At 41.5% G+C, this 25,499-nt stretch overlaps 1 protein-coding gene and 1 long non-coding RNA gene across 2 annotated transcripts; one reads left to right on the top strand and one right to left on the bottom strand.

Moving 5' to 3' along the window:
- glud1b (glutamate dehydrogenase 1b) lies at positions 1 to 18,085 on the top strand. The gene is made up of 13 exons (XM_085761317.1): positions 1 to 563; positions 4,523 to 4,603; positions 4,931 to 4,986; positions 5,743 to 5,806; positions 7,593 to 7,687; positions 9,267 to 9,446; positions 11,028 to 11,165; positions 11,313 to 11,450; positions 11,571 to 11,651; positions 12,260 to 12,383; positions 15,774 to 15,865; positions 16,667 to 16,729; positions 16,989 to 18,085. Exons 1-13 carry the CDS (start codon positions 167 to 169, stop codon positions 17,106 to 17,108), a joined length of 1,629 nt encoding a protein of 542 aa, XP_085617443.1. The 5' UTR covers positions 1 to 166; the 3' UTR covers positions 17,109 to 18,085.
- Positions 18,086 to 21,020: 2,935 nt separating this feature from the next.
- LOC146967392 (uncharacterized) lies at positions 21,021 to 23,682 on the bottom strand. The gene is made up of 3 exons (XR_015034382.1): positions 23,435 to 23,682; positions 22,007 to 22,135; positions 21,021 to 21,914 (listed from the first exon to the last, which is right to left on the bottom strand). It is a non-coding gene; the product is annotated as an uncharacterized LOC146967392 (long non-coding RNA).
- Positions 23,683 to 25,499: the final 1,817 nt, after the last annotated feature.

A 25,499-nucleotide genomic window follows, 5' to 3' on the forward strand; every position in this document is an offset into this window, starting at 1 on the left:
ACTCGGCCAGAGGACGGGACACGGTGAGGAGTCGCTGTGTCGCTTCTTATTCTACCCCTCTCTCCTGTCGTCACCCCCCATTGTCCTTGTAGTTTAGTTGCCTTTTTATTTTATTTTATTTTTTATTTTTTAATCTCTACGTTTACACATTTAGCTCATTTCAGTCATGTATCGTTACTTCGGGGAGCTGCTCAGCCGCTCCGCGGGGAGCGCCCTGGCCTCCGGCTGCGTGGACTCTGCTCTCCCGGCGTCCTCGTCCCTGATGCGGGTCCGTCACTATGCCGACGCGGCGGACAAGCCCGACGACCCCAACTTCTTCAGGATGGTGGAGGGCTTCTTCGACCGCGGCGCCACCATCGTGGAGGACAAGCTGGTGGAGGACCTGCGGACCAGGGAGAGCCCCGAGCAGAAGAGGAACCGGGTGCGGGGCATCCTGCGCATCATCAAGCCCTGCAACCACGTCCTGAGCGTGTCTTTCCCCATCAAGAGGGACAACGGGGAGTGGGAGGTCGTGGAGGGCTACCGCGCCCAGCACAGCCAGCACAGGACGCCCTGCAAAGGGGGTAAGTGTTGGGCAACACCTCAACCCCCCGTTACTGGCCCCTTTTTGACAGTTAGCTGTTAGTCGGCTACTTAGCATTAGCATCACTGTTAGCAGCCACTTTAATTTAAAGCTCAAAAACCAAACAGCCGCTGTCAACAGCTGTAACGGTAGCTAACGGCTGGACGTTCCACACCGGTTCTATCCGGCACCAGCCAACGTAACGTAACGTAACGTAACGTAACGTGTTGTAGTGTATTTGTTTACGTCATACAGTTTAGATGAGACTTCACAGTGACCTTCCTTCCTTCCTTCCTGCTGCTGCTGTTCACCTGTGGCTCACCCTCCATTAATACCTTCAAAACACGGATTAAAAACCCACCTTTTTTCCCCATAGCATTTTTTTAAATTCAGCATAGTACAGACACTCCATAATCCTCGGAATTTATTAGGCTACTATTATTTACCCACTGTCTTTCTCTGTACCCCCCCCCCCCTCTTTTTTTTTTATACTCTTTTGTCATTGTTGTTCTTGTTTTGCACATAAGTGTAAAACACTTTGGTCAACATTTGTGTGTGTGCCTGTGTTTTTCCATGATCCACTGCTATATCAGTTTACTTCCTGTCACTAATGTGGTTCACTCTTATTCTAATATAGGCTACCTATTACTTGTTGTGTGTAATGGGATGTTCATGTGCAGACACATGGTTGACAATTGAAGAATTAACCTTTCTGTCAGTTGACTCATACTCACGTGCAAACCCAAGGCAAGCAGAGCAAACGCACAGAGTGACTGCAGTCCTCACCCACAGACTACTAACACTGAAATCCACTATTTAAATCCAGTGTTTGTGCAGCGAGCGTGTTGAGCTTGGGTGGAACATAAAGAATATAAAGCAATATGGCAGCGTGACTTATGCTCCTTTGGTTCAGAGTTCAAGGATCACAGCGGAGGCACCATGAGCCACTGCTGCAGTGCACTCTGGGTAAGTTGAGAGTAGAGGGATATGATGTATAGGAAGAGAGGTGGTGTGTGTGTGAGACGTGGGGAGGAGGGGGGTGGTTGTGTTTCCAGGCACTCCTATTTGTCAGCAGCAGGGTGACAGGTGGGGGAGGGTTGCTCTGGAGTGGAGGCATTCTCTGTAGAAAAAGACATACCATTCAGTCAGCCACTCAAAGGCCATGTCTGAATGGCGTGGAGCGGACACTGGCCTGGCATTAACACTATGAAACCTTCCACCGCACCTGCTCCGTGGAGTAAATAGACCTATTCCCAGGAGGTGTATTTCTGTATTTCTGCCCAAGACATGCACGTGGTGCGTGTACTATACACAAGAATTGGTTTAACCTAAAAAAAAAGAAAGATAAAAAGCTGAATGAGTGGGCTCATTTATGTCACCCAGATAAAATTATCCATTACAATTTTCCTCCATCAAACCACTTAACAGTAATGGTTCAGAGCACCTATTTGTGAGTTTGCAGTGCCGCACTCTGTCCACCCAGTTGTCAGTGAGAGAAAATGGTAATATGGGTAAAATCAATACCAGTGAAAGAGCTTCATTGCTTCTATGTCCATCTCGTAAAAGCCTGAAGAGAGCTGAGCATCACCTCGATCAAAAAAGCTCCATCAAAAAATCCAGCTCGCCATTAACGCTCCTCTATAGATGTAGTCTTACTAAAATGCTTCCTCTAATGTCATGACCAGTTGTTACAAAGCCAGGCTACACAAATGTTAACCTTTGATGCATTCAATTGAGACGCTCGGTCTTCAAAAAAACTTGTTCACAGTGAAAGCCACTTATGATTCACTGTGAAATCACTGCAACTACTAGAACTGATCTTACACTTAAGTCAGGACCTGAGTCACTTGCATCGGATCTATATTTAACTCACACATGTAAAACACGCTGTTCACACAGGTTTTGTTTAACTGACAGTTTATTGATTAAATTGGCTAAATAAACACGTCTGATAGGTCACGTAAGCTGAATTCCTGGATAATAGAGTTGGAATAGGGGGGTAAAAGCAGGTTATTTTTCCAGTGCGTTTAATTATTGATGCAGTGCACAGACCCTGCGTTCAGATCAAACTACAAAGTGCAAAGGGCTGTTTGTGAGTGTGCATGTGGTGCTCTGCTCATGCTCCAGCTTGGAGAGCCACACAGAGCAACAGCTGCTGGACTGAGCTGCACTGCTCTCGACCGACTACTGAGCAAGTGTTTTTACTGTACAACAACGCTGACAACAAATTGGTAGTGTGTAGACATCGTCATTGTTTCCTCACCTCGAGGAGAGAGAGTTTGTGGAAAGTTGTGCCACTCAAGTTTTGTCCAGTCTGCTAAATGATCTGCATCCTTCTCCTTTCTGTGCAGAAGTGGGATTAAATCTATGAGGTGTCACTAGTGTCACATGGGAAACCCTGAGCGCAGTAGCGTGTGAAAGTTGCACAGATGTGTAAAAAAAAAAAAAAAAGCCAGTTTGTCAGTAGAAATCTTAAACAATGGTGTAATGAAATGCAGTGTCAGAGTCCCTGCTGCTTAATCCAAATCTCTGTCTTGATCATTGCATCCAATTATGTGTCTGTCCACTAAAGTAAATGCATAACAAGACACAGTTACTAATGTAAGGAGTGGACAGCTACACACAGTAACGCAGATGCATCGAATAAATGTTAGTGACAGAAAATATGCAGTCATTCTAACCAGACACACCGTTGTCCAAGCCAAAGCATCAGCATCGTGTGTTTTGATAGGAGTCTAGATATGCGGCTCTGTTACCTCAGGCCTCGAGTTGAAATTCAGCTGCTCTGACGGCTGTGACTAACTCTGAATTTCAGCTTTGGCTCCGGTTATTTCCCACCGAAAATCTGCCCTTCATTTCAGAGGAATGTGTTTATACGGATACAGTGTGTTTTGGTTCTGTTGGTTGGTTGGTTGGGCGGATGAATTGGTAGCTGGGTGGGGGATGGGTCGACTCGGCAGCGAGGCCTTTCCCCCCCTTCTCCCTCCCTCCCTCCCTCCCTCTTTAATTTGATCACTGAGCTCAAGATTGTCCTCTGACGGCCCGAGCTCCTCAGCTGATCGGTGGATGAATGGGAATGGAGACAGAGGGAGATCCACGGCGGCAGCAGCTTAGTTTCCCCGGATGTTTGATCTTCTTGTGCTGCTGTCGTCCTGCAATAATAACAACACAGATGAAAGCAGATGGATATAAAATTATGTCATTAAGTGGCACTTTTAAGATTATATAGATTTTTACTCGAGCTTCCTGTGCTCTGCAGCTCACAGTTGAACACACAAATAGACGCAGCAGCGCTTTTGAATCTGCAGTCTCCTCTTTGTGCTGTTTGCCCTTGGGTTTCTCTTTGTAAGCTAACCCTGGATATGCTATATTTGGTATTGCCAGCCAATCGTACACACACACACACACAAACATGCAAAGTGCACCAAGTAGCATAACTTGGGCAGTCCTGCTTGACCAGCAGCTGGCTATATGATCTCGTTGGCCCACACATGTCACTCGGCAATGGTAGTAAACTCCACACAACAGGAAGATATTACTGCTGCAGCGCGAGGGCCGTGGGTCATAATACAGGGCCGGGAATCGGGATTGGCTCATTCGGTCTCCGCCCCCGCCCACTGCTGTTAACTGTGGCTGCCAGACACAATCGGTGAACTCCGACTTCTTCATGTGGTCCGCCAGAGCTGTGGAGACTGTACTTGTGTCGACAGTGCTCTTTTTTTATCTATTCATTACTGTGTTAACCTGCAGCTGTTGTAGAGACAGTTTCAGTGTAGTCTCATTGCAGTCTGCATGATGGTAAAAAATATCAGTCGATCAAAAATGAAATAGCCTACGTGTCTTTATTATGAAAAAAGTCTCTTTAAACATAAAAAAATGACAAAAAATAATTTCCCCCATTTTTATCTGTATGTTCACTGTTTTGAACTTCCCTGTATGTCTGTGTGTGTGTTTCCTCAGGTATCCGTTACAGTACAGATGTGTCTGTGGATGAGGTGAAAGCCCTGGCTTCTCTGATGACCTACAAGTGCGCTGTTGTTGGTGAGTTTTTAAAATCTAAGCGCTCCACTTAGTGGCTATCCCCTGATCTCCTCATGCATATTCAAAGTCCAACTCTGACCAACTTCTAGACATTTATCCACTTCATATTTAATGTTTCACTTCTCTGGACACTGCTCTTGACTTAATTCTCCACAACTTCAGGTTATTGGTCATGCAATAGCAGCAGAGAACAGTTATCAGTTTCTTCCTCGTCTTGTGATTACACATTAAAAATGTGGTTCTGCATGTGTGTATTTTTAAGTCTTGTGTGTTTGTACAAGTTAATGTATGTTCCTCTGGTTTATAAGCTGTGTTATTTTCCTCCAGATGTGCCGTTTGGTGGAGCCAAAGCTGGAGTCAAGATCAACCCCAGGAATTACACTGTAAGCCCTCTAACGTCTATCCTCCTCCATGACACTTACAAGCACATGTACAGACACATTTACGTGTTTGCTATAGTGCATAAAGGAAAGCAACAAAGCACAAAATGAGTGCTCAACATTCACAAGGCCTGCGTTGTGTGTGTGTGTGTGTTTTTCCTATGCCTCTTTCTTGACCCAAACAGACTCGGCTGATGATTCAATCGCACAAGAATGCACAAGGCAGGGCTGCAGAGCCTCGTCCTTTCATGTTACACACAGCGAAGGGAAATTCAGTTAGAGAGAGAGAGATCATGTTGGAAAAGCGATGGTCATGAAGCAGATAATCAAATGTGTTGCTCTATCTTCCTCTAGATTTGTTGAGTTTTCATTGAGAGGCTGGAGGAGCTGCATTGCCAGTAAACTGCAAGACGAATCAAATATGAGCAATTTGTGATTTAAGTTAAATGTTGTCTGTCTTTAAATGATACCTGCCTGACTTTTATTGGATTACTCGCAGGGATTTTAGTCTTTCTATTGATGGATACTGCGAAGTAACCAGATTTAAAGGTCGTTGGCTGTTGCCTCTGAGCTCAGAGTTGACTGGCAGTGAAGTCTAAACAAAATCATTTTGACCGAAAACGCCTGTAGCATTGTTCTAAATGTCTGGTTCAAACTATTGCTTCATATAGAGGACGCACTGTTTGGTTTGCAGGAAGTTAAGTTACCAAGGCGATGACATGTTTTTTTCCTAAACTGTACACTTTCTGTCTGCTGCAGGATAATGAGCTGGAGAAGATTACCAGGAGATTCACTATTGAGCTGGCCAAGAAGGGTTTCATTGGTGAGTAAGTTTAAAAAAAAAAAACATTTTACTGCCCTGCTTTGTATTTGCTATTTGGTACTACAGTGAGAAGACTGTAGCTGCAGTGATGGATATTTCCACTCGGAGAGGTAAACATTTCCTGTCATCTAGTGCTGTTTATTCAGGTTGGGGTAGCTCAGGGTGTGCCTGTGTCAACTGAAGCGGCGAAACTTAATTAATACTGGTGAAAGAGAACGAGGTTGGGATAAAAGTTCAACTTGAATCCGATGTTTAAAGGTGGAGAAAGCAGAAATAACTACTCCTTAAAGACCTTTTACTCAAGTAAAAGTAGAAGTGCTACAGTGCTAAAATACATGTAAAAGGTAGCATTCAAATTTTACTTGGGTTGAAGAATAAAAAATCAAAATATAGGTAAAGTATCAAAATATAGTACTTTGAAAGCCTGGGTTTCAAAGTGTTATCTTTATCTATACGTATGTATCTCTGTATCATTTATCTGATTGTGTAAAGTAACTTAAAGGGATAGTTCAACATTTTGGCCAATTGCCATAATCGCTATAGTCTTAGGAGTAGGTTTGTTACCTTTAATTGTCGGTGCAAGCTATTTTTAGAACGGCGGAGCAGAGCCGCGAGCTGCTCAGAGCTCGTTAAGGAGGCTCATGGGATTTCTTGGTTTCCCTCATCAAACTCATCAAATACACAATCCAACAACTCCAGCACGCTCTCATGGACAAGTTGTGACCTGCACATTCACCACGTTGAGATAATAACAGAACGTTACCACACAGAGTTGTTTTCGAGGCAAATGCAGGGACTGCTTGCCGAAAAACTGCCCCCGACGGGAACACGCATCAGCAGTTTTGCATGAATTTACCTCAAAAACAACTCAGTCTCGTAACGGCCCGTTATTATCTCATAGCGTGGTGAATGTGCAGGTCACAACTTGTCCACCAGAGCGTTTTGGAGTTGTTGGATTGTGTATTTGATGAGTTTGATGAGGGAAACCAAGAAATCCCATTAGCCTCTGTAGTGTAGCTCAGCCTCTGAGCAGCTCATGGCTCTGCTCCACCGTTCTGAAAAATAGCTTGCACCGACAATTAAAGGCAACGGACCTACTCCAAAAACTATAGGGATTATGGCAATGGGCCAATTTGCCAAAATGTTGAACTATCCCTTTAAGTCATTAAAAAGTACAGTATTGTCCAATATTGACGGTAAAACTAGCAAACTCATCTCTGCTGGAAGTGTAACATTAGACACTGGTTCAGCAGGTTAACAGCCCCTATAAAGGCCCTTTCTCCACCCTGTCTGGATGCATGTGGATGTTTGTGATGTGTCCAGTTCAAACACAGCAGAGCTACGACATGTAGTATTTTGACATTATCATATGCTTCTAGACCGAACCAGTTGACTTTTATTTATACACCATATATATCACACATCACTGCTCTGTTGTGTCAGTGAGTGTGCAACATGTCAAACTGCACCTACAGTATGCAGAGATTCATTCAGTCATCCTTTTCCTTGCAGTAGCCCCCTCCCCCATCTCCCTGCATGCCTGCTACTGTTTTTGGACCTTGTTCCAAGATACGAGACTCACAAGGGCACAAAGTCTGGTGCTCACATTTCCCCCTGGCGTCCCAATCTGTGTTTTCACCGACATAGAAATCGGCAGAGTTACCGTACTTACTTACTTACTTACAGTGACTGGCATGCTCAACACAACTCTCCCACTTTCCCCTCCCTCCCTTCCTCTCCTCTCCTCTCCTCTCCTCTCCTCTCCGACCTGTCTTTTGTTCACCAGGACCTGGCATCGACGTCCCAGCCCCTGACATGAGCACGGGAGAGAGGGAAATGTCCTGGATTGCCGACACATACGCCAACACCATTGCACACACTGTGAGTTCTCTTCTCGGACGTAACCCGAACCGAATCCGTGTGACTTGGTCTTTTGGGTTTTGGTACAAACTCTAAAATAGGCCAAATTAAAAAAAAAAACCAAGGAGTGACTCACATGTAAACCATGAAGAGTGGTTTCCTGCCTCTCCCTTCCACCAGCCCACCATGGAAACATTCCTGCTCTCTTAAAGGCAGCTTTACACACCGAGGCCTGTGTGTTTGTGTGTGTGTTAATGTTATCAATTAATCATTCTCCTATCAAAGCCTGTCAAACACGGCCTATTTGACTAAAGATGGAAAATATTTGCCTGTGTGTGTGTGTGTGTCTTTTGTGTGTGTATTGCAAGCCAAAATTAGTGACTTGAAACATCACCCGGGGCTCTGGGATAATGAGGCTAAAAGATTAATTGAAAATAATAATTGATAGATGACTGAAAATGATTATTACACGCAGCACTAGTGGTTAACTAATTTAGAGCGGCAACTTATAATCAATTCATTATGCACAAATCTGTTATCTGTATTAATTATTTATCATATTAATCATTTAATTTATCAAATGTTAAGTTATTTTCAGCAGAATATTTAGCATGTTTCAGCTTTTCTTCATTATCAAGTAAGTTTTAATTTGAAACTCTCCTTTATTTGCTTTAATGCAAAGTGAAAGTCGTCCAGTGAGGTCTCACCTTCACTCAAATCTCCCTCTTTTCCCAGGGCGCTCATTTCTCCTTCCCACTCTCCTTCTCTAACCTCCTCCTCTCAGTTTATCCAGTCATGTGTCCTCTGCTCCAGATACCCCTGGCAGGACTTGGGTGACACATTCCTGCTCTGGGTATCTGAGGGCAGGGGGTTATGGGTAGTGTGTGCGCCGACGTTCGGTCAGCTGCTGCGCCCGCCGGCCTCTGTGGCCGTGGCGCTACACAACCTTTTTATTGTGAGCATGTCAAGCATCTAACACCATGGTCGAAAACTAAAGCTGGTGCAGGGAGCGTCATAAGGTGCAGTACCGCTGACGGCCACTACATGTTGTTTTCCTAAAATCCTCCAAAGTAAAAGGTTTTCTCTTGAAATATAGCCTAACACTGATTCCTTCAAGTTTTTGTCTCGGTATCAGATTGGCAGCTCTGATAATGATTTTAGGCTTTTAAAAAGTAGGTAAAGTAAAAGTAAGTAAAATTTTGTTTAAATAGCACTTTTCTCAGAAAGAAAGAACAAAATCAAAAACAACAGACGGCATTATGGGACACCGTTTGTGGGTAGAGCAGGGCTATGGGCTATAGTCCCATCTCCTGTCTCTCGACTATACTTTCAATAAAAGGCAAAAGGCCCAAAACAGACAGAATTATGGAAAAATACACAGAATTAATTACAGTAAATAAATTGATCAGATAAAACAGAGAGGGAACAATAGCATATTACTGGAACTGACTTATAAAAATATCGACAAAAGAGGCAGTTCTTAGTTCGTATGGCAATGCGTTTCTCCATTTAGGAGCGAAACTGGGTAATGACAACAGTGCTGTGTACATTATTTCTAAAGTTTATGGTCTATGTGATCTGTGTGTGTGTGTTTGTGCAGGACATCAACGCCCATGCATGCGTGACAGGAAAGCCCATCAGCCAGGGAGGAATCCACGGACGTATCTCAGCCACCGGTCGTGGTGTTTTCCACGGCATCGAGAACTTCATCAACGAGGCGTCGTACATGAGCATGCTGGGCCTGACCCCCGGCTTCCAGGACAAGACCTTCATCGTCCAGGTACACACACATATATAGTATATACATATACTGTATATACACAGACAAACGCTCTCTCAGCATGACGCACAAGGGGAAGGAGATCCACAGCTATCTCCCCGCAGGATTTAAGTTTTTCATTTGAAATCGTGATGAAGGGTTTTAGAGCTGCGCCTCAATCACAGCCGCGCCATCTGTTAGAGCCTGGATCTGATCTCTCACAGAGCTGACGGCAGCGAACTCAAGGAGTTTCCTTTCTTTGTTCAAAGGACAAAATGGGATCATTTAACTGAGCCTGCTCTGCTCCTCTAGTTCCTGCATGCTGAGCTTTGTGAGTTATGAAAGAAGAAACAATCTGCAGCGGTTTCACTTCCACTTGTCACATGGCAGCTCCTCACGTGATGAGGACACAGGCACAAAGACGCACTGATACATGGTAAAGCGATCCCTCGGTACTGGACTCTGCTGCCTTCCTGGAACTTTCTATTATTATTATTATTAACAATATTATCTAGTCTTCTTGATAAACAGCGCATACGAGAGGATCTGCTACTTGTTTCCCCCCCAGGATTCATATTACACACCCACTAACGTCCTCTCTTGTTACATAGAGATGTTCACACAGGGATATTTCCTCAGCCATAATACAGTAGAGGAACTGTTGGAGATGCGGAAAGGAGATGAAGTTTGTGGAGTGGGTGTTTGAGTGATTGTGTTGTAAGGGTTTCACTGAGAAGGCGAAGAAACGGCGACAACAGCTGAATCATGACGTGGTTGTTCGGAAAGATAATCTCCTCTCATCCCCTCTCTCTCTTTCTCTTTCCCTCTGTGTCTCTGTTTGAGGATTACGATGTGCTGAGATTAGATTTTCTTAGAGATTTATTAGTGAAAGAGAGGAGACAGCAGATCTTTAGTGTGGCGCCACGATCAAAGCAGGGGCATAATTTCACTCTCTGATCACACCTCATGTTTTAATCAGCGGTGAAGTCGGCTCTTCATATCCCTGTTATCCTGCGGTTCAGTCAGAGTTGAGCTGTTTGACACTGTACATCCTGTCAGATGATAAAGTCAGAGCTCAATCCTTCCGGAGAACACTATTTCCCTTTTAGAGACTGTATTATATCACTCATACAGAAACATACATATCATATCATTCATACTGATACATACATATTCTTTTAATACCTGTGGTTGTGTGAAACTATGGTGGGAAATGCTCCAAATCTAAATCTTTAGAGTGATATTAGATTTGCAAAAGACTGGAATAAGTGGCATTAAGTATCTTGAGTTTATTTTTATGTTACTTTTCCTCCAGATTGGACAAAAAGAAAATCTAAAATATGTATTACAATTGGATACCATATATATGACATCACTACAGCAAAACCATGTCATTGCACTACCCTTCACTGGCCACATGGTGGCACCAAACTACACTGTAAAGTCACATAGAGATGAACCATACCCTCTTATTGAGGAAAGTGTGTGTATTAACGATTAAAAACAGTCAACTGATCATGTTATTGAATGATTTTAATTAAGGTTGTCTAATAAAGTGATATTAGGTTGTTGTGATGTTTACCTGGCTGTGGTTTTTCACAGGGCTTCGGTAACGTGGGTCTCCACTCCATGAGGTACCTGCACAGGTTCGGGGCCAAGTGCGTGGGCGTCGGTGAGATCGATGGATCCATCTACAACCCAGAGGGCATCGACCCCAAACAGCTGGAGGACTATAAACTGGTACCAGCACTTTTATTCACACTGCTTATCTGATTTCTGAGTTCACCTCCCCTTGTAGATCAGTTTTTCATTCCTAACATGCATCATCATGATTCATGTCGCTTCCAACCTAATATTTTCCTGTGCGTGTCCCGGCGCTCTCTGCAGCAACACGGCACCATCGTGGGATTCCCAGGAGCCAAACCCTACGAAGGAAGCATTTTGGAGGCCAACTGCCACATCCTGATCCCTGCTGCAGGGGAAAAGCAGCTCACACGTCTCAACGCCCCCAAGATCAAGGCTAAGGTAAACCACACTACATCTGATTCACTCAGAGTCCTGTGCTTTAAGATTGTTATAAGTGACGACGGGTAATTTGGTCGATGTCACATGACGTGTGTGTGTGTGTTTTTCTGTTTGATCTAGATCATTGCTGAGGGTGCCAACGGCCCCACCACCCCAGATGCTGACAAGGTCTTCCTGGAGAACAACGTCATGGTTATTCCTGTAAGCATGCACACACAGAGAAATATAAAATTTTGCATATTTGAAGTAGTTTTGAAACAATTAAATAGTTATTTGTATTTAGTATTTCTCTCAGTTTTGTTAAAGCAGCTGAACTGGTTTCCTGAATGTTGATCAAGAGACACACACATGACTAAATCATTGTACTTCAATATTGTTAATTCAATATTGTTTACAATGATGCCACTATAAGTACAGTGTACGTGTGTAGCATCACAGGTGTTTTTACTACACTGTTGTAGCAGGTTGAGTTCAGTAAAGTCAATTAATAGTTCTGAAAATCTTTTTTCTTAAAAAAAGTGATGGGGTTCTGGACACGACTTAGATAAACCTATGGTAATTGAGCTTTTATTATGAAAGCGGCATGTTTTGATCCAAGTTTCACTAGAGCTGGTTTTGATGTAGGTTTATCAAATTAATGAGCTCACAAAGCATTTTTTCAATAGTTTATTATTATTTATTTGTAATAAAAATCCACCAGCCCATTAAAACAGTGCATTGGCAGTACAGAGGAATGTGATGAAAACACAGAGCAGTGACGGTTGTTCCAAACAGGCAGACGTCTGAGTGTTGTGATGTTTCTGCTGCAGGACATGTACCTGAACGCTGGTGGTGTGACAGTGTCTTATTTCGAGTGGCTGAAGAATCTCAACCACGTCAGCTACGGACGACTGACCTTCAAGTATGAGAGGGACTCAAACTACCACCTGCTCAGTGAGTACAAGCCTGCTTTCTTTTTCACTTTCCATGTTGTTTCCTCTTTGTTTTTCTTTTTCTATTTCTATCTTGTTTTCTACTTACTCTTCTCTTGGAGGATTTATCAACCTGTCTCTTATATTATTAAAATTTCTGTCAAATTCTTGAAGTTTATATAGTGAACCCATGATCACAACCATTCCAGTATAATAAATGCATATAGTGCCTCTGCTTCCATAAATTTTAGTTCCAAGTTGATTGCGAAGCATTACACTTCCATTCATCCCGCGATAGATGGTCATGATTGCTTTTTGCCATTTGTTGACCCTGTATTCTGAGAAGACAATGAGGTTGCATACTGAACCATCTTGTCTAGTGTCTGCGTAGAGAGACTCTGGGTTCTTTCTCATTCTGCCGTGCTTCATTTGTCTTTTGGCAGAAGCACTCAGGTCAGGAGGGTATGTATGTATTATAGCAGTCATCTGTAGAAAAGGAAAAAGAACCATAATTTATTGTAAATAAACGTGTTACTGGTAAATATGAGAACACATTCAGAACTTGCTGTAGTGTTACCCATATCACTCGATTCCCTCCTTCCATTTTCTCTTCTTGTAGTGTAGTTTTCTTACTGACCGATATTCTGGTCTTATCGATACTTCCTGAAAGCACAACCTCAAGTCAAGATTTTTATTAAATATGCACAGTAGCACCTATTACCTACCCACAATATGTAAAATCCAGCTCCCCAGGGCTTCGCTCAGTTCTGTTTTCGCTGAAAAACTTTTGCAAAATAGTATTCTACAAACCGAAGTCTTCTATTTTTTAGTTGTTACCTAGAGTTACATAGATAATAAAATAATAAATAATTTCTATCAGTAAGAAGGAGAAAGTGTCAAGTTAATAAATCAGTCAACAAGAATCTGAAGGGAAGCTCAATGAATTCTTACCAAATTTGTGAAAATCTGGTGTCAGCCGGTGTGAATCGTCTGTCCAAGGCAGAGGACTCCTCTGGAAACGTCCTGCCCTCTGTATTTATAACATCTCTCCATCTCACAAACATGCAATCGTACAATGACAGGACCATTTTTCACGATTTATGGTTTGATAAAATAAATGAAGAATGTCAAGTCGTAAAACCTGATAAACTGGTACCAAAAAGAAAAATATGTAATACAACCGCAGTCACCTATTCCTGACATACAATGATCAGAAAAGCTTTGATTCCAAGTTACTGTCTGTTTAACTTAAAGAACAGTTCTGGGCAAATTCAACTCGGGGCTGTATTTTCCTAACATTTTAGGTCTAAAAGAAGGAATCCGAAGATTTTCAGTTTAATTGCTCCTGTTTTGCGGTAGTTGTGTCTGTCCCTGCATCGCCATGGCAGCGATGAATGGGAGCGGATGCAAGTTCCGCTGCTTAGGCTGTTTACATCCCTCAAAGACGCAATTTTTTTCCACAGACAGCGTCAGATGGCGACTCAAAACATGCACCGAGAAGTTTATTTACTTCAAGCAAGCCGAGATGTTTGTAAAACTAGATCTAATTCAAAGTCTCCTGGAGTCTCGCGCGAGACCCAAGTTGACGCTCGGTGTGTCCACGTGCAGTCGGAAGCGCCCGTTTGTGTCATAAACACAGGAATATCAACTCTTGACTTGCTTGAAGTAAACATTTTTTTTCAGCAGACAGCGTCAGATGGCTACTCAAACATGCACCAAAACATTTGTTTGTCTCCCTCAGCTTTCTCCTGTAGATGTTTCTGTTCTCACACAATTTCCGTTTCCGCTGTTTTTGTACACACTTGAGTTCTGTGCTATCACCTGACTTGAAGGCCCTCTTTTTTTCATTGAGTCAAGTCTTGAGCTCAGGGTTTGTTATTTGGGTAGCATCGCACCTTTTTAGTGGGGATGGAATTGTTCACACAGAAACCAATATAGTCATCTTGCCGCTTGAGATGATGTCTCTGTCGGCCCGGATGGTGTGGAAGCCAGGGAGAGCCACATGATGCTGCATTCCCTGTATTGTCTCTGTGTCCTGGTGAGCTCTTCCAGCTCATCCATTTTATTAGCGAGTGGCCGCACATTTCCCATGATGACTGTGGTGGGGACATACGGCTTATATCTCCGTCACTTTAGACGCCACGTTTGACACCAGCCCGACAACCTCTTCTTCTTTTTTTCCGCAACTCCGGCGGTATGTCAAAGGCTTACGTTCCTCAATGCGATCAGCTGATAACGCAAGTACACAATGCCAGGAGTGCAGCAGGCATGGCTGCTTGCGGTGAGGAGTGTCGTGGAAATTCTTAGGCAAGGCAAGGCAAGGCATCTTTATTTATATAGCGCATTTCATACCAAGGCAACTCAATGTGCTTTACATAAAGACAAAACATTAAAAAAAAGAAGCATAAGACAGAATAAAAACAAACAAAACACTGAAAGCAAGAGCAAATAAAAGAAAATAGATAAAGTTTTAAGTTCTCAGCTATAAGCACGTGAAAAGAGAAATGTTTTTAACCTGGATTTAAAAGTGCTTACAGTTGGGGCTGATTTCAGTTCTGCTGGCCGTTTGCTGTTGGTGAATAATGAAATAGAGACTTCGCCGGCGGACATGATTTTATTTCCTTGCAAGGAAAGGCCAGTTCCAATCCAAGTGGGTGATGGGTAAGAAAAGACCAAGACAATGGGGAGACCTAAACATTTATACTTGAGGAACGCCCCCTCAGGTATATTCCACACCCCTTTGTCTGCTGCAGGGGTCAGCCCCCTACTCAGGATATCTTTTCACAGGTATTGGCACCAACATCCTGGAGTGTGATTAAGAGGTCTAATCAACGCACTTTAAAATACAAAAGGGTTTGAGTATATCATGAGGAAATGAGAGGTTGGATGTCTCTGAAACTTGAAATGCAATTACAAGGTCTAGACATTAAAATAAAATACAAATGGGTAACAAACAAAAGAAGATCTGATACCTTGGAGGGAAAGCAGGGGGTAGGGACGTCACAAGTGATTAGAACAAAGGAATATTCAAATTTACCATTACAGGAGTCCCAGCACAAAGCTCAGTAAGATAAAAAGTCCAATCTACCCAGACATCTTCATAGCTCCAAGTAGTGCAGACAGGTTTAAAAGTCCATAGATCGCTCTGATAAGTCACTCAAACACGCACACAGGTTAAACATAAAAACACACAATCTTGCAATCACTTGCTGCTAGGGATAGGCAGCCGCTGTCACTGGGCCGTGATGTTTGGTCTATGCATGATAATGTTTGTTTGATGAAACAAATGAACAATTTCAAATCGTAGTACCTGATCAACTAGACAAACCCTTGGGGTGTGTCATCGCCGCTGGTACAGAAACAGAGGAGTATAATGTCTGCTATAATTTCTCTCCTTTGTTTTTTCTTGCAGTGTCTGTGCAGGAGAGCTTAGAGAGGAAGTTTGGCAAACAGGGCGGACCCATCCCCATCGTCCCCACCGCTGACTTCCAGGCCCGCGTTGCTGTGAGTAACATCTGCTGACTCGCACATAAATAAATATAAACCATTATTATTATTATTATTATTATTATTATTATTATTACATTCTGACAGAAGGAGTGTCACAAAATTCTCTCTTAATCTGCTTGATTGACACTTCACAAACAGAGTCCGTCATTATCTGGAACAACACCAACAATAGGTGATGTTAAACAAAGGCCTCCAAATATTTTAAAGGTCATTGAACAGTAACAAAAGACCTGTCACGAGTTACTAGTAGTAACTGATAAGACAACTATGTAGTAGTAAGTTGTCAAAGTGAAAGCATTTGATTTACAGTGATATGAAAAAGCAAAATGTAAGTAACCAAGCTCATGTTTGTTGGTGCTAAATAATGATATCTATATCTATAATGAATCTATTTTTTTGATTAATCGAGTGTCCATAGTTAATTATGATTAGTCACAAATTAATCAAATGTTTTTTGTTCCAAATGGACCTTACAAATGTATTATTAGTTATTAAACTTATAAAATATATAATTATTATTTTTATTTCATGTACACTTCACATTTCTCAAGTCAAAACTATTCTACTCACTCCACATCTTAAATTTATTCCAATGATTCAGATTGGGGGCGGGACTAGATAAGCTTTTGCTTCTCCCGCTTTCCCTTTCGGCCATGTGTATTATTTGAACGAAGATGAAGTGTGATGATGATGATTTAAATTGACATGCCCGAAATAAACAAATTGATTGATTGATTGATTGATTGATTTATATGTTGTCTTTATGGGGTGGTTAACATTCATCTCTCTGTGCAGGGTGCCTCTGAGAAAGACATCGTCCACTCTGGTTTAGCCTACACCATGGAGAGATCTGCCCGGGTAAGGATCCTTTAAACACAGTCCAGCCTGTTGTAGAGTTCATCAAAATAAGACAATATAACATTAGACTTGCACATTTATTAGAAATCTGGAAATGTCAGAGTATCCATTTTTTTCTGTCATAAGTCTTCGTTCTGCTGTAAACAAGGACAATTTCTCTCATATTAATTAACAATTTGCTGCTTCAAGAGGAATTTTTGTGAAGTCCAGATCTAACATTTTGGAAAATTATTTCTACTCTGCCTTTTCTCTTTTTTAGCAAATCATGCGCACAGCGAGCAAGTACAACCTGGGCCTGGACCTGAGGACGGCCGCCTACGTCAACGCCATCGAGAAGGTCTTCAAAGTCTACAACGAGGCTGGGCTCACCTTCACATAAATGGCCGATCATGACCCACCCACGCTTTCTTCCTCTCCTCTCCTCCCCCCTCACCCTCTTGCTATTGATCACCCTCTCCTGCCTTTTTCCACTTATTAAACAGCCTTCAGAACATATCACTGTTTACCGCTGCTCTTTCACACTCACACACATATACAGCGACACGTCGGCTAGCCTGGTGTTTATCCTGTGATCTTTGTGCTGCCATTTTACTCACTCTGCTCCTTTTTCAATATTGTCCTGTTCTTGTTTCCGCTTTTGAGGTCATGTTGAGGAAAAAGCAGACAGAGAGCTACATCCTGAGAAAGAGAGAGAGAGAGAGAGAGAGAGAAACACTGTGTCGCTCCCTCAGCCCCTCGTATCAATGTTTATGATATCGTCGTATGGCAGCCATGTTTAAAGCGCCCTTTTTGTGATCGCTGAATGCATGTGTGACCCTCCTGCTGTGATTGTTTCAGTTGTCATACACTACAGATGCCTTATTTCAGAGAGAGGTCTGCTCTGTTAGGGAGCAGTTTAACTTTAATCAAAAGGGATTTAGATTTAACTTCATGTGAATAAGAGAATAGTAATTTTATTACTCTTGAGTTTGTCTTCTCACTCTTTAAGGTGTAAAAGTTCCTAGTGAAGTTGCCAAGGTTTAAGATTCCCAACAAGGATTATTATTATTATTTTTTTTCAGACATGGATTTTACCCTTCAATATTCAATAGAAACTCTCCTTGTTCCTTGCTTCTTTTTCCTGCCTTCCCCATCGCTGTCTCATCTTAAAAAGCAGCTTCTCCCCGATTCCTCCGCTGGCCAAGAAAGGGGAGCAGGGAGGGGGCGAGGTGTCTGTGTGACCGCCCCCCAGCCCTGGTCGAATTTTTCCTCAGTTTTAACCGTCCGGTTCCTCAAATGGTTTTGGAGGAAATTACTTTTTATTTTTATTTTATTCATTTTGTGGAAACCAATAAAATGTTGAGAAAATGAAACAAAGGTGTGTCACATTCGTTCTTTTTCATGTCACAAACTGTGCCGACTGGAAAAATGGGTAAAACTCATAGGTAAAACTTGTTCGATAGCTCCTGCAGCTTCTCTTAACAACGTCTCTACTTCACAGACAGCCAAGAAATAGTCTTGGCACATATAGAAGCACACCTAATACCTGCTGCACCTTTGTCATTGTTCTGTTTTGTTTTTAATACACACAGTACATGCTTTGCGTACTCTGGGATGGCAGTGGCCACAGGTGTCTTTTTGTGTGTTGAGCAACTGCCAGTTTCATTAGCAAAGTATAAAATAAAGGACCTTGTTTTAAAATCTAGTTTTAAAAACCTCATATTATGTCTGTTGATATTTTGTCTAAGTGATGCAGTAAATGCCTTATTCAGGGTATCTGCGGGGTCTTGAAAAGTATTAAAAGGTGATAAATCAATTTGGGGAAAATCAAGACCCTTAAAAAGTATTAAAAAGTATTTTCACGTCTTTATAAAGTCTTAAATTTTGAAGGTATTTTTTCAGAATTAGCTGTCCAAGAGTTTGAGTCCTAAAACACATTGTAAAAGTGTGTGAATTTATTAATTTTATTAAAAAACAAAGATAAAACGGTACATAAAAAAAGAAAAGAAGATTATTGTTTTTGTTTTTTGAGAGTGGAGCAATGTTTTTGTTTTTTGTTTTTTTAAACTTTGCCTTATCCCAGCCTATTTTGAATTCTGTTGCATCATAGTGGTCTATAGTCTTTATCACAAACTAAAACTGTTACGTTAGAAGTGTCACTGATGGAAATGGCTACAGCTTGAAGTGGTGGTAAGGTATTGAAAAATATTAAGAAGTCTTAAAAAGGTATTAAAATGAACTTCAAGATTCCTGTATATACCCTGTTATTGATCTTGGACTGGCTGGAGATGAGTTTAGCTAAAATTAGCATGAACACTGGAGACAAGAAACCATCTGTGTGCAAAGTTCAAAAATAAACTAGCCAGCACTTTTGAAATCACACTAATTACTAATTAACACATGTTAGTTTTGTGTTGAAGTTGTGTGATGTTTGACGAGCAGTAGAAAGGTTGTACAGAAGCACCAGGTGGATGGATACACTATCTGTTGTTCATCAAGAAGTAGATCCCGCTCGCAAGTCTCCCAGCAACCTGTTGTTGTTGGTTTAAAGCTGATTCAGATGAGCTTTCACCAGTGCAATAATAATATTCTGGTTTAGCAAACCATGTATTTTCAATGAGGCAATGTTCACATGACAACGTGTGTGTGTGTGTGTGTGTGTGTGTGTGTGTGAGATAGAGTGTATTTTTGCACGAGTGTCATGTAGTGTATGATCTTGGTGTGTGTGTGTGTGTGTGTGTGTTTCCCTCAGCTCTAGCAACTTGTTTCCTGAAGATAAGATAGACTAAGATAAGATAGAAATCTATCTTTGACAGGCTTGTATAAAAAAAACACTATAAAACATTAAAAACACAAACGTTAAAAACAACATTTAGGTGCAATCATGCTAAAATGGAGGAGGGATTCTCTGTTAAAAGCAGCAAAGTGTTCATTTTTGATAGTTCAGGCTGGTTATTGCAGAGGGGATGAAGGATTTTTGTAGTTTTAATGTTTGCCTCTTGTGATCAGGGTGGCCTTCCCCAGGGCCGGCCCCTGGCATAAACACTCTATGTGGTTGTTTAGGGCCACAGCCGTTAGGTGGGGGGCCACATGATCAGAAAGGTACCGGGGTTCATCAAGTCATTTAAACATCCTGAGGTCTGCACGTGCAGCTATGAGCTTTATATGTAATGTGAAGTCAATATTCAGCTTCTTTTATCTCACATTTGAGACATTTGGTGAAAATAGAACGGCAGAATGACAACATTTGTGCTCAAAAAGCAATCTTACAAAATTTCATTTTAGACTTGTTTTCTACACTTATCTATAATTACTGTATTTATATCCTATTTCAAGCACCAAAACAGTTCATTCTCATGACTGAAGGAGTGTTTTCACAAGGGATTTGAAATTTTTCAAAAAGCAGACCTCACATTTCCAGCATTTGGCCTAAATTATTTCTTTCTACAGTGTTCTAGGACAAACTGGCCTCAGTGTGCTTACAGCGGAGGTTCTAATATTTAGACATAAAACACTTGAGTAGGCCTATTGTTACATCTGCAAGTATCTTAAAAAGATACATTTAAGAAAATATGTTAAATTAGAGAAAATGGCCTCAAACCTCAGAGGGCATAAACATGTCTGTGTTCAGTTTTAACCAGTGATTTGGTGTTTGCACTTAGAGTGCAGGGCCACAAACAAAAATCTTGTTTAGGGGGCCACCAAAATCCTAGGGCCGGCCCTGGCCTTCCCGATCACAGACCGGCTGTAGGCCTACAGTTCTGAGAGGCAGTTTGGTGTGTTTAGATGAGAGGAAGCTATACAGTACCATGAAGAGATGTTGAAGGTGAGTATGGGTTCAATGAGAGACTGGTAAAAACAGATTTAAAACATGTGTGCTGACACTGAAAGCAGGTGGAGGTGTTGTTGTGATTTAAAAAAAAAGGTGTCTGCATGCTGAGAGAAGTAAAAGCAGTTGTCCAGGTCAGTTCCGAGATATTTAAGACTCAACAAGGTCGATTTTGACCAAGAGACACGTACATGACTAAATGAACCTAAATCATAGGTGTTTTTTTCCTTCAGGACTACACTGTAGCAGGTTGAATCCATTATCTAAAGGTCCTGAAAGGTCCTGAAGGGTTCTGGACAAAAAAGATAACGTATAATTTAGTATATCTAGTGTGTAAATGGTTATTCAGTCTTTATTATGAAAGCAACAAGTTTTGGTCCAAGTTTCATTAGAGCTTGTTTTTAAGTAGGTTTATCAAATGAATACGCTCACAAAGCATTTGTTTTAGTTTATTATTTATTTGTAATAAAAATCCACCAACCCATTAAAACTTTTTTTTTTTTTGTCAGTACAGAGGAATGTGATGAAAACACAGAGCAGTGACGGTTGTTCCAAACAGGCAGAGTCTGAGTGTTGTGATGTTTCTGCTGCAGCCTGCAGGACATGTACCTGAACGCTGGTGGTGTGACAGTGTCTTATTTCGAGTGGCTGAAGAATCTCAAACTACCACCTGCTCAGTGAGTACAAGATTGCTGTGTTAACCCTCTGTAACTCAGAAAGACTATGAACTAAAATTGTAAGATATGTAATGTATATGTGATACAACCCCAGTCACCTTTTCCTGACATTCAATGATCAGAAAAGCTTTGATTTAAAATTACTGTCTATTTAACTTAAAACAGACATCACAGGCTTTAACTTTCCTTTCGACTTTCATTTTTGTTACATTTCGTTAGGGAAAGGACCTTTTGTCTTTTTGTCCCCAGCCTTATCAGGCTGTTTCTTTGTATCAGATTCATCAGATTCCCTTATGGTCAGTTGTCCAGTTGCTGCTGTTACAGCTTCCAACTGGCAATCTGGTTTTTTTGAACGCACCATGGCGCAAAGTTCTCCAAACTCTTTCGAAAACTCAGCTAGCTTGTCTTCTGAACCCTCTACCACAATTTTTCCATTTGAGTATAAGGCTACATAGCCTCTGGAACCAGAGAGTCTGAGCATGGTGACAGAAAATTGATCTTCTGCAGTCTCCGCATATTTTTCCATTATTGCTTCTTTCCATTCCTCAGGTTTAGATTTAGTGTACAGAATGAGGTTGGATTTCTTTGTAAACTTTTCCAAATAGAGTGTATCGGGGTGACTCTCCAGTTGGTCATCTTTATATTTTTTCTTTTTTGTAGGTCCATAACCAGCAGGGTATTTCAGTTCTTCAGCATGAATCTAAGGAAAAACCACAACTACAATTTATTGTACTTGAATGTTAGTTGATAAAATAAATAAATACTGCAACATATCCAGAAGTTGCTGCTTACCTTCTTTTTCTGTTCTTTTCCTTCCTCCTCTTCCTCTTTCATTTCTTCTTTCTTCTCGTCTTCTTGTTTCTCTTTCTTTTCTTGTGGTTTTGCTTTCTTTGCGTCCATACTCTGGTTTTATAGATGCTTCTTAAAAGCACAAGAAAAACCTCAGGTCAGGATTATAATAGCTGTAAACAGAACAAAGATTAGCCTAACAATAACATGTTAAGTCAAGCTCCCAAGCTTCACACAGTCCCGTGTGAAAACTTTCTCTACTGCAGCATTTTTTTCATATTATTTAAGTATTTCATTCATATTGTTTTATATTAAAGCAGAAGTCAGCGATCCGGTGGTTTTGTCTAACTTCTTGTCAGCCGATGGAGTTAGCAGTCCCCGCCCTCGTCCCTACGTCACCACATTCACGCGCATCCCTTGGCTGCACACACAGAGAGGACCGCCCCTTTATGCCGTTCTCTCTCCTCATTGGATAAAGCTTGTAGGATACAAGGAAAGTTTTCTCCTCGGCTTACAGCAGAGCAGAGTGACGGACAGCTGGGGCGCCGAAAAGGGGGGGTAGAGGAGACGGATTCTCGATTGAGGGGGGCCCAGAGAGGCCCCTAATGATGATGAAATGATAATACAGTAAAAATAATGACACCAAGTTATTAACTAACATACATATAATGGGTCCGAAGACAATTTCATTATCTTGAATAATGACAATAAAGATACTCTGACTCTGACTCTGACTCTGATAATCACAAATGTTTTATTTTCAATGTCCTGGTAACAATAACTTTATTGTTTTGGAAACATCAACGCCTGCAATAACAATACATTTTACTACAGTCTCAAAACAATACAAAGGTGAATCTGTTTTGGGAAATGAAAAATGAATTCCATTGTATTCCATTGAGTGCTCAGTTCTTCCCCTACTGTACATGTCAACTGTCATGTTGTTCCTCTTTCACAAATATGGTAATGATAGTCAAAAATATCATTCAAATGCATCATTTTATATAAAATAGCATCACAAAATTTCGCCGCTGTGTTGGGGGCCCTGTAAAGATTCTTTTCATGGGGCCCAAAATCCCTAGCGGCGCCCCTGACGGACAGACCCGTGTTTCGGACCAAACACTCTATATAAGTGATTGCCGTCGGAAGATATAACTATTTAAGACTTATATTAACACAAACATTCCGCTTACTTCTGCTTTAACTTTTACAAAATAATGTTTTTGAAACCCAAGTCTTTTAGTGTCTTTTAGTTGTTACCAGCAGAACACTGAGCTGTTAACAATCAATAACAAGGCCACTGAAGTAGCCTATTTAAAATTAAAAGAAAGAATCTGTCTTAATCGTCTTAATATAACAGTAAGAAAGAGAAAGTGTAAAGTTAACAAGTCAACAAGAACCTAAAGGATAGATAAATAGATTAATTCTTACCAAATCAATTCGATGTTGAGTCAGCCGATGTGAATCATCCAAGGCAGAGGACTGCTCTGGAAAACGTACTTCCCCTTCTCTCCTGCTCACAAACATCCAATCGTACAATGACAGGATAATTTTCACGATTTGTAGTTCAATAAAAACAAATGATGAATGTCAAGTTGAAAATCTGATCAACTAGAAACAGAGGTGTCTGATGTCTGCTGTGTTTTCTTCTCTCGATTGTTTTTTCTTGCAGTGTCTGTGCAGGAGAGCTTAGAGAGGAAGCTCGGCAAACAGGGCGGACCCATCCCCATTATTTACCCAATCGGGCGCAACGAAAATCTAACAGCGGCTCACTTTACCACAGTATCCTGCCAACTGCTGATGACTTCCAGACCCAAGTTGCTGTGAGTAACATCCGCTGACTCACAGATCAGTGCTCATCATGAAAGTATTCATACTTTTGTGAGTTTGATGTGTATGAAGTCTGCACTCGTACACACTGCTGCCATCAGGAAACGGCAAGACACTCGCACCCTGAAATCCAACACTGTCAGAAGGTTTTTCTACCACATTAATTAAAGGGATATTTTGGATCTTTTGACATGAAGCTGTATGACATCCTTAAGTTATGTGCATCAACAGCCATTTTAGCATTTAAAAGCCAGACTGGATATGTGTTGCCAGAGCCGGTTCAGACCTCCATGGGGCCCTAGGCAAAATTTTGCTAAGGGGCCCTCCTAACTGAACTCCAAACGTTTTCAACAGTCGCACCTGACACCCAGTGCTTCCGCGCATCCCCCCTTTAAACATAGGCTATTGCACTGTTGGTCTGACTAAGAATAAATTCAGAACAAATCAAATTATGTGTGAACAAACAATCATACAGTCTTAAATGTTGGGCATGTAAACATGTTAATGTTTGTCATAACTCACCATTAAAGGGATAGTTCAACATTTTGGCAAATTGGCCCATTGCCATAATCGCTATAGTCATAGCAGTAGGTTCGTTACCTTTATTTGTCGGTGCAAGCTATTTTTAGAATGGAGGAGCGGAGCGGCAGGCTGCTCAGAGCTACACTATGGAGGCTAAAGGAATTTCTTGGTTTCCCTCATCAAACTCATCAAATACAAAATCCCAAAACTCCAAAACGCTTTTGTGGACAAGTTGTGAGCTGCACATTCACCACGCTATGAGATAATAATGGAACATTACGAAATGGAGCCGTTTTAGAGGTAAATACAGGGTAAATACAGAGTCTGCTTGCTGAAAAACTGTCCCTGAATGCAACGCGCATCAGCGGTTTTGCATGAATTTACCTCTAAAACGGCTCCGTTTCGTAACGTTCTGTTATTATCTCATAGCGTGGTGAATGTGCAGGTCACAACTTGTCCACGACAGCCTTTTGGAGTTGTTGGGTTGTGTATTTGATGAGTTTGATGAGGAAAACCAAGAAATTCCCTTAGCCTCCATAGCATAGCCCTGAGCAGCTTGTTGCTCCGCTCTGCCGTTCTAAAAATAGCTTGCACCAACAATTAAAGGTAACAAACCTACTGCTATGACTATAGCGATTATGGCAATGGGCCAATTTGCCAAAATGTTGAACTATCCCTTTAAATAAAAGTAAAATATAGATACGGCTCCTATTAATTCAGCTCCATAAAATTGGCTGCACTCTACTTTCATTTACTTCAAATGTAGGTTTAAAAAAATGTAGGTAATTATTTAAATGATTATTTATTATATATTATTACCATTGTCATAATAGTTGACAATTTAGCTATCCAGGCAAACAAAATTCAATCTTAGTCAATATTTATCCATTACTTTCCATTTTGTATGAGTGCAGTTGTAACTACACTACAAATAAAATTATAGAAGCCAGCAAGACGCACACAGAGACCGGGGTTCCCCCAGGGCTCAGCGCCCTGTTAATGCAGGTCAAACACGGACTAGTCCCTCCCACTCTCCCACCCGGAGAGGAGAGTTACCTGACTGCTGTTCCTGCAGGTCATTGTCATGCTGTTGCTTCCTCCTTTTTTCATTCCCCGAGGGATAACTCCGCTTCATCGTGACGTT

The sequence above is a fragment of the Trachurus japonicus genome, chromosome 19, assembly GCF_045865225.1.
Source record: "Trachurus japonicus isolate A0001 chromosome 19, Traja_1.0".
NCBI lineage: Eukaryota > Metazoa > Chordata > Actinopteri > Carangiformes > Carangidae > Trachurus > Trachurus japonicus.

What these genes read in the sequence shown, in the direction of transcription:
- glud1b (XM_085761317.1), top strand. Translation starts at nt 167, where the DNA reads ATGTATCGTTACTTCGGGGAGCTGCTCAGCCGCTCCGCGGGGAGCGCC. An exon ending in CTACAAGTGCGCTGTTGTTG is followed by an intron (nt 4,604 to 4,930) that starts GTGAGTTTTTAA and finishes ATTTTCCTCCAG; the next exon opens with ATGTGCCGTTTGGTGGAGCC. An exon ending in ACTTCCAGGCCCGCGTTGCT is followed by an intron (nt 15,866 to 16,666) that starts GTGAGTAACATC and finishes CTCTCTGTGCAG; the next exon opens with GGTGCCTCTGAGAAAGACAT.